The sequence below is a fragment of the Euleptes europaea genome, chromosome 1, assembly GCF_029931775.1.
Source record: "Euleptes europaea isolate rEulEur1 chromosome 1, rEulEur1.hap1, whole genome shotgun sequence".
In the NCBI taxonomy this organism is placed as follows: domain Eukaryota; kingdom Metazoa; phylum Chordata; class Lepidosauria; order Squamata; family Sphaerodactylidae; genus Euleptes; species Euleptes europaea.
In genome coordinates, this window is record NC_079312.1 from 112,775,678 (window position 1) to 112,793,239 (window position 17,562).

General features: G+C 40.6%; 1 protein-coding gene across 4 annotated transcripts in view; it reads left to right on the forward strand.

Annotated features, from left to right (window-relative positions):
• GABRB2 (gamma-aminobutyric acid type A receptor subunit beta2) overlaps nucleotides 1-17,562 on the forward strand; it is a 152,874-nt gene that overhangs the window by 35,469 nt on the left and 99,843 nt on the right. For all 4 annotated transcript variants that reach the window (XM_056857356.1, XM_056857364.1, XM_056857372.1 and 1 more), the window contains exon 4: nucleotides 12,039-12,259. In XM_056857356.1, coding sequence (XP_056713334.1) covers nucleotides 12,039-12,259 — 221 coding nt within the window. The remainder of the gene's footprint in view (nucleotides 1-12,038; nucleotides 12,260-17,562) is intronic.

Sequence of the window (17,562 nt, forward strand, 5' to 3'; positions counted from 1 at the left end):
CTTACCTTGCAATCTTTTGCTGTAAGTTTCACTATATTCAATGGTGTTTGCTCCTGGGTAAATACGCATAGGATTGCAAACTTAATCCTCTCAGATTTGAGTTTCTATTGCTGCATACATTATATATAGATATTCATGCTAAAATGCACGTTGCACAAAAGAGGTAAACAGACATACGAGAGACTACGCATTAGGTAATTGCAATTTTTAAAATTAGAAATTGCTAGAGACAAGCACATTTTGTTTTAGGCCAGTTGAGAGTTCATCTGACATTTTGACATTAGGAGATAATTAAGAGGAATAGTGAATTGTAGTTGTTGATTATACTTATAACAAGATGCATAATACAGGGAATTAGGCAATTTACCTCTTATAGGTTTGTCTTAAAGCACCTGGTAGCATAGCAACATCATAAATTATTATCAGTTATGAGTCATTAAATCTAGGTATGTACTGAGAATATGCACTGCTTGGTTCTTTTTCAGCCTAGAATTTTAACAATAGGAAATGTGAATGAAAGATAAAAAAAGATGTGTGGAAGAAAAGAAGCTGTGCATTTTAGAAGCAAAGCTAAACCAGCAACCCCCTCCACTGTGTGTATGTGCTTGGACATGAAGGCATATTAAGGGCGGAGACTAGAGTTGCCAACTCTAATTTAGGAAATTCTTGGAGATTTGGAGGTAGCACTTGGGGAGTGTGGGGTTTGGAGAGGAATCTCAGCAGGGTATAATGCTACAGAGTCCACCTGCCAAAGCAGCTGTTTTCTTCGGGGTATCTGATCTCTGTAATCTGGAGGCCACTTGTAATTCTGGGAGATTTCCAGGCCCTGCCTGGAGGTTGGCAACTCCAGACTGAAGCTGTGGGAAAATTAGTTTCATAGGCAAACATGTCTTTTGCTTTATTTATGAAACCATAAAATACTGTGTTATATTAATTTTTTGACCAGAGGCCAACTTGGAATGGCTTTTAATAAACCTTCCTTTTATTTTATATCTTTTGACTTCCCATGTCTTAATGCTGTTTTTTATTGTTTTATAACTATCCTACAACTTCTTGACATCATTTATAGTTCCTCAGTTAACTAACTCAAGCTTATAAATGCAGCTGGCCATAAGAACTGCCTCTAGGCATTCAATCATGGCAACTTTATTGAAGATGGCTCTTTATTTCATTTAGGCCAGAAATTATGGACATAGGTAGGTGTGGGCAGTGGGTGAGTAAACATTTTTATAGGCAACTAATTATTGTGGAATTATTTGCAAGACTGAATTCATCTCATATAATATCTTCTACCCTGTAAATTAACAGGTAAACTGAAGTAACAACTACTGTAGCACAACCACTTCGGTCTTTAGGGTTGCCAGCTCCAGGTTGGGAAATACCTGGAGACTTTTGGGGTGGAGTTTGAGGAGGGGAAGGACTTCAATGCCATAGAGTCCAATTGACAAAGCAGCCATTTTCTCCAGGAGAACTGATCTCTATTGGCTGGAGATCAGTTGTTACAGCAAGGATCTCCATCTAGGTTGGCAGCCCTATCGGTCATTGTTAGTATCATTTGTAATGTGGGTGCATGAGTACATTGTGTCGGGAATTTCTGATGGCATTTCTGATGAGGAATACCCAACTTAATTCGTTTAGAAAGTATAACATGTCCTGCATATCTAGAATCTTACTAAAAATAAAGGCAGGACTCAGTAGGGTTGCCAACTCTGGCCTGGGGAATTCCTGGAGATTTGCAGGTGGTGTCTGTCAAGGGCAAAGTCTGTGGAGGGATTTCACCCGGAATCTGTGGTATAGCATAGAGTCTTCTCTCTGAAGCTGCCCTTTTCTCCTGATTTCTGTAGTCTGGAGATCAGTTGTAATTCTGGGAGAACTCTAGGCCCCACCTGAAAAATTATTGCATCCAACTGTTTGCAACTATGATTATAGCCTGATTATAGATTGCCTGCCTGTGATAACGGAAGGTCTTGTGGCATACCAAAAACTGTTAAGAAATATCTTTGTCACAAAGTCATTGCACTATATGAGCTCCTAAGGGTGAGAGGCCTGCAGTCACGGAGATCATTGACTCCATGGAACTAACAGGACCTACCAACACGAGGAGAAAGGTATATGGGGGAAGAACAGGTAGGGCATTTGCCTTTCTTTCTCTTCTTCCTTGGCCTTAGCCCAGCATACAGCACTATGAGTTGTGGGTAAAAAACTACAACATTTTTTTCCAGGGAACACTTTGGTTACAACAGCAAATGTTTTGAAGGAAATTTATTATGACTGCAAACTTTACAAGGCTTTTTTGATGAGATGGTATGCCCTGAAAAGAAACAGACTACCACAACTATTTTTGGGTGGTTCAGATTCTGGTAGAAAGAGATGTTGATAATATTAGCAGTCATCCTGATCAAAGCTGACAATGTTTACTCAGAAGTAAGCGACACCAATTTTAGTAGTATTGCTTATAGGTAATGATAATTAGAATTTCTTCAGCAGTGTCTGAGAAGGCCAGCTAAGGGACGACTCGGGAGGAGGGATGCTATATTAAACATCAATTTTCCATTATGTTTTTTTCCCTTTGTATTCTAATGGTTATTGAATTAAATGAATGAACTAAACAGCTTCATAATATGTCTGTTGAAATGCAACCCCACTATGATCTTGGCACAGCATTACTGTCGCTGTGATATAATAATTAGGTCAACTTGCCTACCTTGCTTGGCAGAAGAGATTTGATGGTAGCTTAGCCATCTATCATTTTTCTAAACATCGGTCTGTGCTGAGTTTCCTGAGGAGTCTGCAAAGTCATTTATGTAATTCTCTCACATGGCAAAGAATATTTTCTCTGGTGTGCAGTTTGGGTGTTCATTTATCTCTGTTAAACACACTTGTGGCTTGTTTCTGCCAAATTGGTTTTTATGCATTGATGGACCAGGGTCCCAGCTGCCAGCTATTTTAAAATTACTGCTTTATTCATCATCTAGTTCTTAAGAAGCATCAGCGCTTGTTATCTAAAAACAGTGAGCAGTTTCCTACCACTCCATGTATAAAAGGCATACCGTAGTTTTCCCATGTTTCTCTCCCATGCTGCAGCTCTTTCCAAGCATAAAAAAAGATCATTTCTAGAGTTGCAGGATCTGTGTGGAGGAACAGCCTTATCGGTTGAGACTAGGCTTGCCATTTGCCTGCTGGGATAGATGCCCCGCCTCCAGCACCCTTTGCCCACTGGCAGCCAGTGGGAGGGGGGAAATAAATTGTTGTTGCACAGTGGCATTATGTCACTTCCAGGGAAACCACGGATGTGGCGTCACACCTCTTTGGGAATCACCAGAAACACTATGATTGTACCATAGTGTTAGAGAGCAATATTTTTGTATAGTGTTTTAACCAAAATATGTATGTGATAACCACAAGTGTCCAAATTTTGCCTTCGGGTTTGTGGGATTCGAAAACAGCTGACTGAAAATCTTACCCCATAGCTGATCTTTCCTCCTGTTCAGACCATCTCTCCCAGAACCATTAACACAATTTTTTTCCTTTAATTATTTTAACCTAACTTTTAATTTTTATTCAGAGCTGTTCTTGTATCGAAATAAAGATTTATATATTACTGCTGGACAGGTAAGGCAATGTAACTGCAAACATTTTATGTTTGGTCTAAGGACACTAATAAATCGACGACTACTACCATAGAGTTTCATCAATTCCTAGAGAGGTATGAGATCACTACCAGGTTTTCCCCAGAAGTTACATAATAGCATCACCCAACAGCACCCTCCCCATGTGTAGTCATCCCCCCCACCCCGCCAACTTCTGCCAGTTACCATCTGCTAGCTAGCAACCTTAGTTAGGATGTTGAGGTGAGGAAAGGACAAGGAGAAATCACTCCTGATTCCTGTTTTGCAGGCATAGCTCCACTGAAGGGAGGGGGCAGTTTTATCCCCTTGTACCCTACTCACTGCAGCCCACTGACCTTCATGGCTTTTTTCTGCATGGATCCGGGGCCACAATGTAGAGGAATGTGTTGAAACTCTTATGTACTTTCCCCCTGCAGATGGTAAGATACAGTCCAGTATCCCTGGACATGTTCAGAAAAAAAGCCATACCTCTGTCTGCTGAATACAAATCAAATCATCTTTATTTCGATACAAGATCAGCTCTGAATAAAAATTAAAAGTTAGGTTAATATTATTAAAAGAGAAAAAAAAAGATGTGTTAATGGTTCTGGGAGAGATGTTTTGAACAGGAGGAGGAAAGATCAGCTATGGCTGCTGAATACTCACCTTGTGATTCACCCAAGTCAGATGGTATGGCTTTTTGGAAATGAACTGCTACCTCCTGCAAAGTAACTTTAGTATGTTCTATGCATTGAAATTTTCATTTTTGCTCACTTTTCATCTTAACGGGCTGATACAGAATAAAGGAACTCACAGTTCAGTAATTCACTTTTTCAAATTCTAACAGGCTTTCTGAATATCCAGCTTTACTTTGTTTTAAAAAGCAAGTCTCTGGCAAATTTTATCATGGAGAGGAGCGAGAGACTTTTTTAGAAATGAAAGCTGAGAATTCAGAGAATTCAATGTATCAATGCAACAATATTCAATTAGTGATTTAAAAGAAATGAAAAGAAAAGCCCTAGTGATGTGGGGAGGGATGGCTGCTGCTGGGGCACCAGAGCAGGGAAACTACAGGAAAACCTGCCATGTGAAAGTCCTGTTGCCATTGTACTGTAGTGGCAGCTGCTGCAGCAGTAGAAAAACCACTTAAAAACCACATATGGCTAATCCCATGTAGAACACACTTGTATCTTTGAAGTTGGGACGAACATCCCTCCAGGTTTGAGCCAACGCAACTGATTTTTTCAACAAAAAATAGCTGAAGATGGGGTGGGCATTTGAAAGGTAGGTTGGTTGTTGGGTGGGAAAAAGAGAAGGGGGCAGGGAAAGGTGAAGATATGGGGGTGGTCAGGAGTCAGTAAAGAAAATAGTATGGGGTGGGGGTACAGGGAAAAGTTGAGGTGCCCCCCTGGAAATCCTTTTGGGGTCCCTGGTGGCCAGCACTGGGCCCTGTAACTCAGCCATAGTTTTCCCAGATAGAGTGCTGGGGTGGGGTGGGGGGTAAAGGAAGGAATGCTGAAGATGGGGCAGATAAAGGGGGTGGGAAAAAGAAAAGGAATCAGGAAAAGGGAAGAGACTATGGGGACTCTCAGGGAAGATAAAGAAGAAATAGTGTGGATATTAGAAGCCCCCCTGCAAATACTCATGGGTCCCCCGCTTATATACTTAAGAGCTGTGGGGAAAGTGTTAATGGACTACATATTAAAATGCCTTTGGGAAATAAAAAAAAATATTTACACAACAAAAAGCATACAGTAATTACAGAGATACCTAGAAGATGTTCTGACAGCACTGCCAGTAACTACACAGCTCTCTATATTTTTTATGATAAGAACCTACTTTATTTATTTTTTATTTTCAAACTTATAGCCTGCCCTCATTCCCAGTCAAACCAGGATCAGGGTGGGTAACAATCTTGAAAACCACATAAAATCATAAACATAAAAAATTAAAACGCAGTAGTCATATTAATACTCAAAACAAGATGGCATTCAAGTAAACAATATTAGCCACCATGGGACAGGATAAGCAGATTTCACCCCCACAGATAACAAGGGGGGGGGAGATGGGGAGGCCAGCAACGATGGACAGCTCACAGCTGCCCTCAGTTATAGGCCTGGCAGAATAGTTCCATTTTACAGGCCCTCCTTAAACTCCTTAAGGTCCCGCAGGGCCCTGATGTCACTAGAGAGACTGTTCCACCAGGCTGGGGCCAGGACTGAAACTCCCAATTTGGAGTTGGCCAGGGCCAGGGACCACCAGTAGATTGTTATTTGTTGAGCGTAAAGCTCTCTGGGTTTAGATTTGGGAAGATTGTTTATTTGTCTATTGTGAGCCACCCTGAGCCTGGTTTGCTTGTAGAGGGTGGGGTATAAATCATCATCATCATCATCATCATCATTATTATTATTATTGAAGGCACTTGAGAACTGGCAAATAATCAACATAAATAAAACAAGTCAGTTTTTTTTCTTGCCAAGTAGACTAACCCAAGCTGTAAATACTACTTTTCTGTACTTTATACCTTAATGCTTGGATCAGTTCTGTAGATTCAAGAAATTGACCGAAAAATGATTGCAATAACCCGTGATTCTGCAGCTCCCAGGATAACACATACAATAAACACTATCAATTTTTTTTGTTCATTGGCATGCCTCCCACACTCAGTTGCAGCTCAGCATGCTTCCCAAAATGCTACTGATGTAAAAGCAGGGAATTGGAAAAAATGGTCCCCTTTTCCATTGGCAGAGATCTTCTACTGGATCCGTTTACACTAATTTTGATAAAAGGAAACTGAAATCCACTGAAATATATATCGCATATATTTTTTACTCCATTAATACTGCCCCCCAAAAACATTTGCCATGTTTCAGAAAACTCTTTTTTTTTTTTTTAGCCTCATTCTGGAAGTATGATTTTTTTTCTTTCTTTACTGCTGTACTTATTAGTGGGCTGATATTCTAGTATTTTTCTCTCTGGCAAAGAGGTGATTTTGCTGCACCCAAATTATAAAATTATACCAAAGTGAAAATTTTCCATATAGGGGGAAGCTTGTCAGCTGAAAATAGAGTTTCCAACCTCTAGGTGGGGACTGAACTTCTTCCAGAGTTACAACTGATTGCCAGACCACAGAAATAGTTCCCCCTGGAGAAAATGGCAGCTTTAGATGGTGAACTCTATGGTATCACAAGCCTGGTGTGCTCCCTCCTCACACTTTGCCCTCCTTAGGGTGCCCCTCCAAATCTCCAGAAATTTCCCAGTTTGGAGTTGGCAACCCCAGATGAATTGATACAGGTTATGATCATTCTGATCTAGAAGACAGAATAGCCAACCACCCTTTTGAAAATAACCATGCTCATGTCAGTGGTCATTACATATGTTTCCATTTGGCTAACTGCTCTAGTCGCATAATCAGTTCCTCTCATAATTTATCTAGGCTGAGTATAAATCTGTTGTTTCATATGAGAGCTCAGGGTTATCTGTTAATTGTAAGCCGAACAGTGTCAGCCAGCAGTGAAAAACCTAGCCTGCTGAACATTATTTTTTGGATTGGTGACACTTCTGTAGCATTCCGCTCACATGAATTCACTAAGAGATTACTTTGACACCTACTTATTTTGTCTAAATGCATAATCATCATATGTAAATCGTTTTGATGATAGCTTTAAGGAAATAATTAATGAGTTATTATTACACTAGGCCTCATTTAAGACAAAACATCTAAATGTTCTCATTAGAATAGCAAGTATGTTCTTTAGAGCTAAAAAAAAGGAAGTAGCAAAGTTGTCTTTTTCATGTGCTGGAGTCTTCCTGAAGCAGAGATCAGTTACGGTTGCACAGTTGTGCCATGTTCTTATTGTACTATAAGAAAGTTAGAGTGTGATGAATATTCTTGCTATTTTAAATCACCCACATATAGATCAATGTTCTTCGTCTCCCACCATTGTTCTGTAGTTTGATTTCTTTTAAAAATGAACTGTAAAGAGGAATATATTCTTTAAAACGTGTCCCAATCTACATGAAATAATGAACATTTGTTTCCATGCCAAAACGATCCAATACATTTTTATTGTGTTGATCTGTTTAAATTCCTTTTTCAACCTTCTGTTCATTATTCATATATTATGAGTCAGTTATATTTTCTGCAACCCATATGCCAGATATCAGATCACACATGGGGGGTATCCCTTTGTCCTCCCCCACAAACACCACCACATTCTGCTCACCATTTAGAGTTGGTTGTTTTTCAAACCAGAGTTCAATAAATCGTTAAACAACCCAAAATACCCCTTGGATAATTGCTTGGGGGTTGGGATGAGCATAAGCACATGCATAAAATTGACAAGCAGTGCTGGTATAAAGAAGAAGAAGAAGAGCTGGTTTTTATACCCTGCTTTTTCTCTACCTTTAAGGAGTCTCAAAGCGGCTTACAATAGCCTTCCCTTCCCACCCCCACTCCCACAACAGGCACCTTGTGAAGTAGGTGGGGCTGAGAGAGTTGGGAGAGAACTGTGACTAGCCCAGGGTCACCCAGCAGGCTTTGTGTGGAGGAATGTGACAACAAACCCAGTTCTCCAGATTAGAGTGCCACTCTTAACCACTACACCATTCTGGCTCTTAAAGGTGCCAAGGGACTTTGCATGCCACACCCAAGTTGTGCTGGGGATTTTTTGGGAGGTAAGGGATAGTCAGTCTGCGCTCAGTTCAAAGTTCCATAATGTGAATCAGCAATTCCATGGGCTTGTAGTTTTCCATTGGCCCCCTTGCCTTACTTTCATGTTGTGATAATTTTTTGGTCTAGTTTCTTTGAGCTTCTTCAAGTATCTGGGACCGGTTGCATGAGAGACCTCTGCCAGTTGAGTTTGTGCTCAATTTTACATTTTGCTGAAAGGTGCTTTGCTTGCACCTTTTCTGCTAAAGATGCAGAGTTGGAAAACTGCTGATGGGTACATTTGTGTGCAGGGTTCCCCATCTCTCGTGTGCTGCCTTCCACAGATCTCATCCCCTGTGAGCGTTTAATCATAATTCTTAATAGCTTCCAATTTTCGTCTTGCTACATAGTAGGCAAAACTACCCTTAGCCATGTTTTGAAAGATAATCAGTCAATTTAAGTAAGAGCTAGAATCATATTGCACTCTGAAGCCTTGTGGGAGGAAATGAGGTTAAAGACAGATGTCACGTTGCATTTCAGTCTCTATATTAAGGAACTTTCCCCCCCTGTAGTGATTATTATCACTTTTCATTTACCATTAATCATTGTAATTTCTCCTCTGGCTGCAGAATATTATTTACAAATTCTTTACTCAGAGTACCTCCATCCTAAAATATTCATATTATCCGTTGCCTTTAAATACAAATAGATAATGGTCTGACAGCCATGAAACATATGAACAATTAATAATCCTTTAATTGTTGAACTATCTGAATATTATATTTTTTAATCTAAGCAGGAAGTTATGTAAAGTTAGTAGACTGTGAATGTGTATCTGTTCTGCATCTGCCATTGTAGGACTGATCAAAAGTGTTACCACCTTAACAGGAGAAATTACAATAACGAATGATAAATAAAGGGGGGAAAAAGATGTTTTCATGTACACAGTGCATGTGGTGTGGTTTTATTAGCATTTACCCCAATAAAACTGGATATGCAACCCTACTGCAATCCCATCCTCACTTTTTTTTTCAAGTAATCCTCATTTAACATAGTGGGACTTCTGAGTAAAGATGCATTAGATTGCACTCGTCATTTTATGCATCTTGGGTGTTCTGTTACTGGATATGGCAATCCTATGCATGTTTTCTCTGAAGTAAATCCCACTGATAAGGCATCAAGAAGTTTTTAGACACAGAATGCCTTAGAGTTGCTATATTTTGGTTGGGAAATTCCAGTAGATTTGGAGGCTAGAGCCTTGGGAGGGGAGGGTTTGAAGGGGGGGGAACCTCAGCAATCCACTGCCATACAGTCCACTCTCCAAGGCAGCCATTTTCTCAACAGGAACTGACTTCTGTCATCTGGAAATCTGCTGTATTTCCATGAGACCTCCAGGTCCCACCTAGGGATTGGCAACACTAGAATGCCTTGTGTGTAGTCTGGGAGTGTCATTGTGTTATTTTCTTTAATTTATGAGAATGTGTTTTATTTACAAATAAAAAAAGAAATTGAACATTCAGAAATAGTTTATAACTGTATCAACAGTTACAGTGTGTCAGTCAAATTCAGGCAAGGATAGCCTTCTGCAGAGTAAATTATGTTCCTGTTGGGAGCAGAGAATAGCACTTGCAATACTAGGTTTAAATTGAGGGCGGAAAGGTACTGGCTGGATATTAGGAAAAACATTTTTACAGTAAGAGTTGTTCAACAGTGAAATCAGCTATGTAGGGAGGTGGTGAGCTCCCCCTCACTGTGGCAGTCTTTAAGCAGAGGCTGGACAAACACTTGTCAGGGATGCTCTAGGCTGATCCTGCATTGAGCAGAGGGTTGAACTAGATGGCCTATATGGCTCTTCCAACTCTATGATTCTATATGTCTGACCAAGAGAACATTCAGGTATGTGTGTGTGTGTTAAGTGCTGTCAAGTTGCTTCCGACTCATGGCGACCCTATGAATCAGTGTCCTCCAAAATGTTCTATTTTTGACAGCCTTGCTCAGGTCTTGCAAATCGAGGGCTGTGGTTTTTTTTATTGAGTCAATCCATCTCTTGTTGGGTCTTCCTCTTTTCCTGCTGCCCACAACTTTTCCTAGCATGACTGCCTTTTCTAGTGACTCTTGCCTTCTCATAATGTGACCAAAATACGATAGCCTCAGTTTAGTCATTTTAGCTTCTAGGGTCAGTTCAGGCTTGATTTGATCTATAACCCTCTGATTTGTTTTTTTGGCAGTCCATGGTATCCATAACACTCTCCTCCAACACCACATTTCATTCAGGTATATTAGCACACAAATGGTGAATCATAATATTGTATAAGTTACTCAAAATTAGGTAATGTTTCCTGTACTCCCAATTCAGTGTCAGACTGCTGGCAACATGGAGGCTTTCATAAAGTCATGAATTATTCAATTCCTACTGTTTTCATAAATAAGGGGTTTCTATGGTTTGCATTTGAGGGAAGGAAACCATGATTACGTTTCATAAGTATGTCATACTAAATGGTGGTCCTTAAAGACAAAATAGTTCCTATCAAAACATTTACTGAGTCACTGTGTTACATTTTTAAAAAAAATCAAGACTTGCAATGTTTCTCAATAATGAGACTTTTATGTCTGAAAAGTGTGCATGCCTTCTAATTTAGAACTGTAACAAATATGCTTCAAATAGTGATTCTAACATTGCAATCCTAAGGGGGGAATTAAAGGGCTTAGGATGCGGCGTGACCCCAGTGCCGGCAGAAATGCTCCTTGCACCATTGAAATGGGTGTTTATGCCAGTGCTGGGCCTCTTACGCCAGCACCAGGGAGCAGCGCAGCTATGGCGGCAGTGTACCTCTGATGCAGGGGCCTGTGCTGGTGCCAAAGGGGGCGTTTCTGGGTGCGGGGCTGACAATAGTCAGCTCTAGGGTTGCCAGGTCCCTCTTCACCACTGGCAGGAGGTTATGGGGCGGAGACTGAGGAGGGAGGGGTTTGGGGAGGGGAGGGACTTCAATGCCATAGAGTCCAATAGCCAAAGCGGCCATTTTCTCCAGGTGAACTGATCTCTATCAGCTGGAGATCAATTGTAATAGCAGGAGATCTCCAGCTAGTACCTGGAGGCTGGCAACCCTAGTCAGCTCCCCGAGTCCTTTTGCCCCAGGAACGTCCCCTTTTGCCAGATCAAACTAACACCAGCAAAAATGGCAGCACGGCCTGTGGAACTGCGGTGCAACAAGCCACTCAGGAGATGGAGCAGCTGCGCCTTCCCCAGCCACAGCTCAACTACCCCCCCTCTTTAGGATTGTGCTGCCCAGGATATTGGGTATTTATGGTTCTGGAGTCTTTTGCACCAGAAATAGACAGAGGTCTAGTGGCACTTAGAAGATTAAAAAAAATTATTCCAGCATAAGTTTACACTGACTAGAGCCTACTTCTTCAGATGCACGGAGTGTATACTAACTATGTACCCTTTTACATAGAGGTATGGGGGGGGGGAAACAGCACAGGGAAGAAACTACGAAATGCAGAAAGTACAGCGTTAAATGTAATGATGTAAAATGCAAATCTAGTCAAGAAAAATATAGAGCTGGTTTACTACTCCCAGGTTTTGCTAAAATATTTTAACACCCATAGTGTTTGTTGTTCAGCCCTGGATTGGGGGGGGGTTGTTAATTGGATTCCTGTTTATTTGGGCTGTATATGGATACTTAGGGAAGGCAAGCTTAACTTGTTTATCTCAAGTAATACGAGCAATGTTAAAACCAATTTAAACCTATTTTTTCCTGTCTCTTCTATGATTTCAGGACTATACCTTGACAATGTACTTTCAGCAAGCATGGAGGGATAAGAGGCTTTCGTATAATGTAATACCTTTAAACCTTACCCTGGACAATAGAGTAGCAGATCAGCTTTGGGTTCCTGATACCTACTTCCTGAATGATAAGAAGTCATTTGTACATGGTGTCACTGTGAAGAACAGGATGATTCGTTTACATCCAGATGGGACAGTTCTCTATGGTCTCAGGTCAGCATCAAGCATTTTAAACAACAAACTTTTAAACCTACAGTTGATATCTTTTCTTTCCAGCTTTCTGTGTCCTATCAGCCACAAATAAATGCATTCCGAGTATAATTATAAACTTAGGGGTTGGGATGTAGGGGAAAAATTAATAAATAAAAATTGCTTCAGATGTGCTTGCCTCTAAACGGCCTTGGATTAATTTTTGTCTCTTAATTATTTCAAAACTTGCTGTGTTTTATTCAGAAAGAATTAACTGTGTTTTATTCAGTTAGAAAGCTGCCGTAAGAAGGAAGCTTTCTTTCTTGAGACTGGATACATTATGGAACCCATTTTCTAGTTAGTCTGTTTGTTACAGTTAGACTAGTGCAAAATTGTGCATCAATCTAGAACGGCAAGACTATATCAAATGTTAAGAGCTTTGTGTTAGAGGAGGAAAAAGGCAGGATATTGGCAGGGTTCTCACAAAACTGAGATTTCAAAAGATGTACCCACAAAACAGAACTTGCAACCCAACCCTGTATATGTTTACTTAGAAGTAAGTATCCCAATGCCCTGACCTGGATAACCCAGGTCAGCCTGATCTCAAAAGCTAAGCAGGGTTGGCTCTGGTCAGTATTTGGATGGGAAACCACCAAGGAAGTCCAGGGTCAAGACACAGAGGCAGTCAATGGCAAACCACCTCTGAATGTCTCTTGCTTCGAAAACCTTACGGGGTTGCCATAAGTCAGCTGTGATTTGACAGCAAAAAAAAAAAAAAGTATCACTGAATTCAATTAGATTTATTCCCAGGGAAGTGCTTAGATCTGGAATATTCAGTAAGGAAACACTGAACTGTGAAATGTGAAACATTTACTGATGATGTGTGCTTTTGTGTTAAAGTTGGATTCTTTGATCACTGACTAAACTAGTTCAAGACAAACAATTGGTTTTATTTATGAGGCGTTCTTGCAAACATGCATGATTACATGTACTATGAAATATTTGTGCCTAACCTTCAAAGCAACGCAGTGCCTTATCTTGACTGTTTAATAGTACTGCAGCTGTTTATTTCTGAAATATTTGGTTTCCTCTACTATCATAAACATTTAACCAACTCACTTTAAGGCTTGTGTACCAAAAATGGGATACCATCTTTCTGCATTTTTAGTTGTTTGTCCTTGTCATGCAGCAAGTGAGTTTGCCAAGTAGCATCTCTCAACGCCAAACCAAAATGTTTGTAGCAATTAGATTTTGATAAGTAGTAATAGATGCTGATAAAGGTAGAAAGTGAAAGGTAGAAAGGTGCACAGCTTCCCTGCTTGCCAAGCAATGAGAGGAAAAAAGAACATTTGCTGGGGAGGAGTGGCAGGCATGGATACGCTTAACCCTTCACCCACCTGCTTCTGTTCCCCCTGTAAACAACCAATTTCCGTGACCTCACATCTCTGGTAGCAAATAGGCATGTGGGGTAGGGGGAGAGTTAGAAAAAAGGAAGGGAATAATTTAATGGCCCCTGATCCTTAGGACCAGAGAAGCAGCAGCGTGGCTTTCAACTTCATCAGCAAATGCTTAGTTCATTCATAGAAAAAAACCTGAATGCTAAATTCCAAGATCAGCTGTTGAGATCGAGTTAGCCCCAGCACAAATGCGAAAAAACACCACACCAAACCATTTTCTTTGGCAACCAAAGCTGGTTCTCTGCTCAAGGGACCAAGGTTGGCAGCACTACTGGGGCTCAGCTTGCCCTACTCCCCAGTGTGTGCCCCCCTTAGTTTGCCAACACACCAACATCTTCTTAGGTAGATGCTTCAGCTGTTGGTGGACTCTGACAAAATAAGCTCCCTACTCTGGTCTAGATAAAGAAAATAGCCCCTTTATATAGATCATAGAAGATGGGCCAGATGTGGTTAGAGCTTGTTTTGATTTTGTAATGTCGCTGCAGCATCTGGCCTCCATAAACGTTTATGGGTTTTGCAGAACGTGCAGTGTACATTTTCTCTAACGGAGTTAGGAAAAGAAGAATAAGGCAAGAGGGCACACATGTATATCATCAGGGAGAGGGAAAGTCTAACTTTAAATGACATGAGCTAATCAATTGTTGATTTATGTCAACATTCTGGTCTTTAACCTTAAAAACAGAGTGGGCCTTAGTTTCATTTTCTAATATATGTTTCTAATATATTGGGGGGATATATGATAGGTTGAATATATGATATATGTATGGATGAATATATGATAGGTTAAACTCACTAGAGAGTACCATTGAGCAGAGTGTGGCTGATGTTTAAGGAACAAAAGCTTAGAATCTGTGCTTTTTGTTATTATGTAGTGTTCCCCCCCCTAAAAGATCAAAAACTACTCAGTAAATTCATGAGACTGTGCTAAGATATGCAGGAGGATTTAGCTTGTGTTCATAATAGGCTGGCTGCACCAGCTCTTTGCATTAAAATGCAAACTCTAGAGAAGCCCTTGGCTGTGAGACCAATAAAAGCTTCAAGGCAAAGACTCCCTACAGGAATAACACTTTTCTGCACTGAAATTAGTCAGTGTTGCCTCCTGTACAATTTACAGTGCAATCCTGTGTGGAGTTCTCCGGTCCAAACCCATTGACTTTGACAGGCTTCAGTTGGAGTTGGTTTGCATAGGACTCAGTCAATTTGCAGACATTTTTCTAGTGCTAGGCAAAATACGATACCGTTAACTTTCTGCATGCATTGTTCTTATTTAATCTTCATTGGAAACGTTGAGATTTTTTCCTTTCCCCCAGTATTCTGCAGCATGTTTCTGTAAGGGTAGTGTAATAGATTGGAATGTTGGGGCACCAGCTCTTTTGACTTTGGTGGAATGTTCCATCTGTATGAACAGATGGGAAATCTGTTACAGGGCCAGAGGGAGATGTCAGAAATCAAACCAGAAGAGATAAACTACATCCTGGCTTTCTCTCAGTCTCTCCCCCCCCCCCCTTTAGTGGTCTCACTCTGGCACCGGCCACTAGAAAACTCCTAGTTTTTTGCCGCAGATGATGGTCTCAGGGTTTATAATAAACACAGATTCATTGTCCCTGTGTCACACAGCTTGAAGCCCTCTTTGGCTTGGATACCTCCCTAACTTTTCCTCATTAGCTACAAAAATGATTTGATTAGAATTTCAAATGGAAAGCCACGTTCGTCTGTAGCAGGAAGATAAAACAGGAATCCAAACTTTTTCCCTGCATAAGTTTTGTCAGGGCTCACTTCCTCAGATGCATGAAGCGTATATCCATAAGGCCAAAGAATTTATATTAAAGGCTGAAAGCAACTGAAAGGTGGGGTGGAAGGAAAATGTTACAAAAGGAGGCCATTTTAAAATAGTATCAGAGGGTAATCGTGTTGGTCTGCAGTAGAACATTTAGTAGCCCCTAAGAGACCAACAAGATTTTTGGGGGATAACCAAAAGAGTAACCACTTCACTCAGAATGGACCACTCCCAGGTGTTGACAGGTAGGCAAAGTAGTACTAACACAAACTCGGAAAGTACAGGATGCTCTGGGCAATCCAGATTTAATGAAAAGACAATCCAGATATAATGTTACAGGAGTATAGCTGAAGTAATTAACATCTATAAGATACTAGCACGTATAAATACCAAATCTTTGATGGGACAAAAGGCAGGAGAGGGAAGATGGTGTTAAATTTCTTGATCAGTTCTAATTCAGCAAGGTCAGGCTGAATTCTCTTTTTGAAGTTCTTTTGTAGGAAAAATAGTGACTTCTGTAGATCAGCAACAGAATGCCCTGGAAGACTAAAATGTTCACCCACAGGTTCCTGAATGTTGTGATTTTTAATGTCAGATTTGTGTCCATTTATCCTTTTACATAGAGATTGACCTATTTTTCCAGTGTAGAAGGGCACTGTTGAAACATCATGCCATATAGTACATTCAAGGAGGAGCAAGTAAATGAGTCGAAGATTGTATAGCTGATGTTATTAGGTCCTGAAATTGTGTTTCTTGAGTGTATATGAGAACAAAATTGGCATCTAATTTTATTTATGTATTCAGTACATTTTTATCTTGCCATTCCTCCAATGAGTTTACGGCAGTCCTCCATTTTTTACTCACAACAGCCCTGTGAGGTAGGCTGAGAGTGTGTTACTGGCCCAAGGTCACCCAGCAGGTTTCATTGGTAGAGGGGCGATTTGAAGCTGGATCTCCCAGATTGTCTGATGCTCTACTATACTACATGTTCCAGGGTTTGGTTCTTGAATTTGTGTCTTTATTAGGTGGTCTGTTGTTGTAGATGAGAAGTTGTTTTAGGTTATGGAGCTGTCGATAACAAGGAAAGGCCTGTCACCCAAAGCCTGTGTGAGTAGGGTTGCCAAATCCTGCCTGGAAAATTCCTGGAGATTTAGAGCCTTTGGAGGGGGGATTTGGGGAGGGATTTCACCAAGAATGTATGTTATACCATAGAGTCTTCTTTCTGAAGCTGCCATTTTCTACAGAGGAACTGATTTCTGTAGTCTGGAGATCAGTTGTAATTCTGGGAGAACTCCAGGCCCCATTTGAAACTTGGTAAAGGATATTGCAGCCACTATGGCTAAACTTCTATGTATTAAAATATTATAAATCACAGCTTTGATTGGTTATTAAACACACTGAGTTGTATTTTGGTTATTACATTCATTGAATTGTATTTTTACACACTCCGTTTACAATCACTGAGTGGTCACTGTAAACTGAGTGACCGTAAAATACAACTCAATGCATGTAATAACCAAAATACAACTCAGTGAGTTTAATAACCAATCAAAGCGGTGATTTATAATATTTTTAGTACATAGACGTTTAGCCATAGTTTAGCTGCAATATTCTTTACCAATACTACATTGGCAGCTCAGGTGTGTAATTGTCCCACCTGAAAGCTGGCAACACTGTGTGTGAGAGAAATGCCATTATCCAGGGTGGCCCGCAGGTCACTGCTGATGCACTGGACGGGTTTGAGCAGCAACCTGTAGGTGGCAGGATCTGTGTCTGCACAGGCTCCTTCTGGGTAGCATTCTGGCTTGGGTCAGTGTATTTCTTTACCTCGTTAAGGGTAGGTGTTGTAATCCAAAGAAAACCTGTTGTAAATCCTTCCGGTGGGAGGCTCTGGTGGGATGATTTTGTAGCAAATGTAGTTAGTCATTCAGGACTTGACTGCAGACAGTGGATTGTTTGGTTTGTTATTGTTTGGTATTCGCTAGAAGCATGCAGATGCGTATGTCGGATAGTGGGTTTCTGGTATAAGCTGGTGCTTATATGTTCATCACAGAGTTGTACAGTGGTATCCAGAAAATGTACCTGCTGTATGA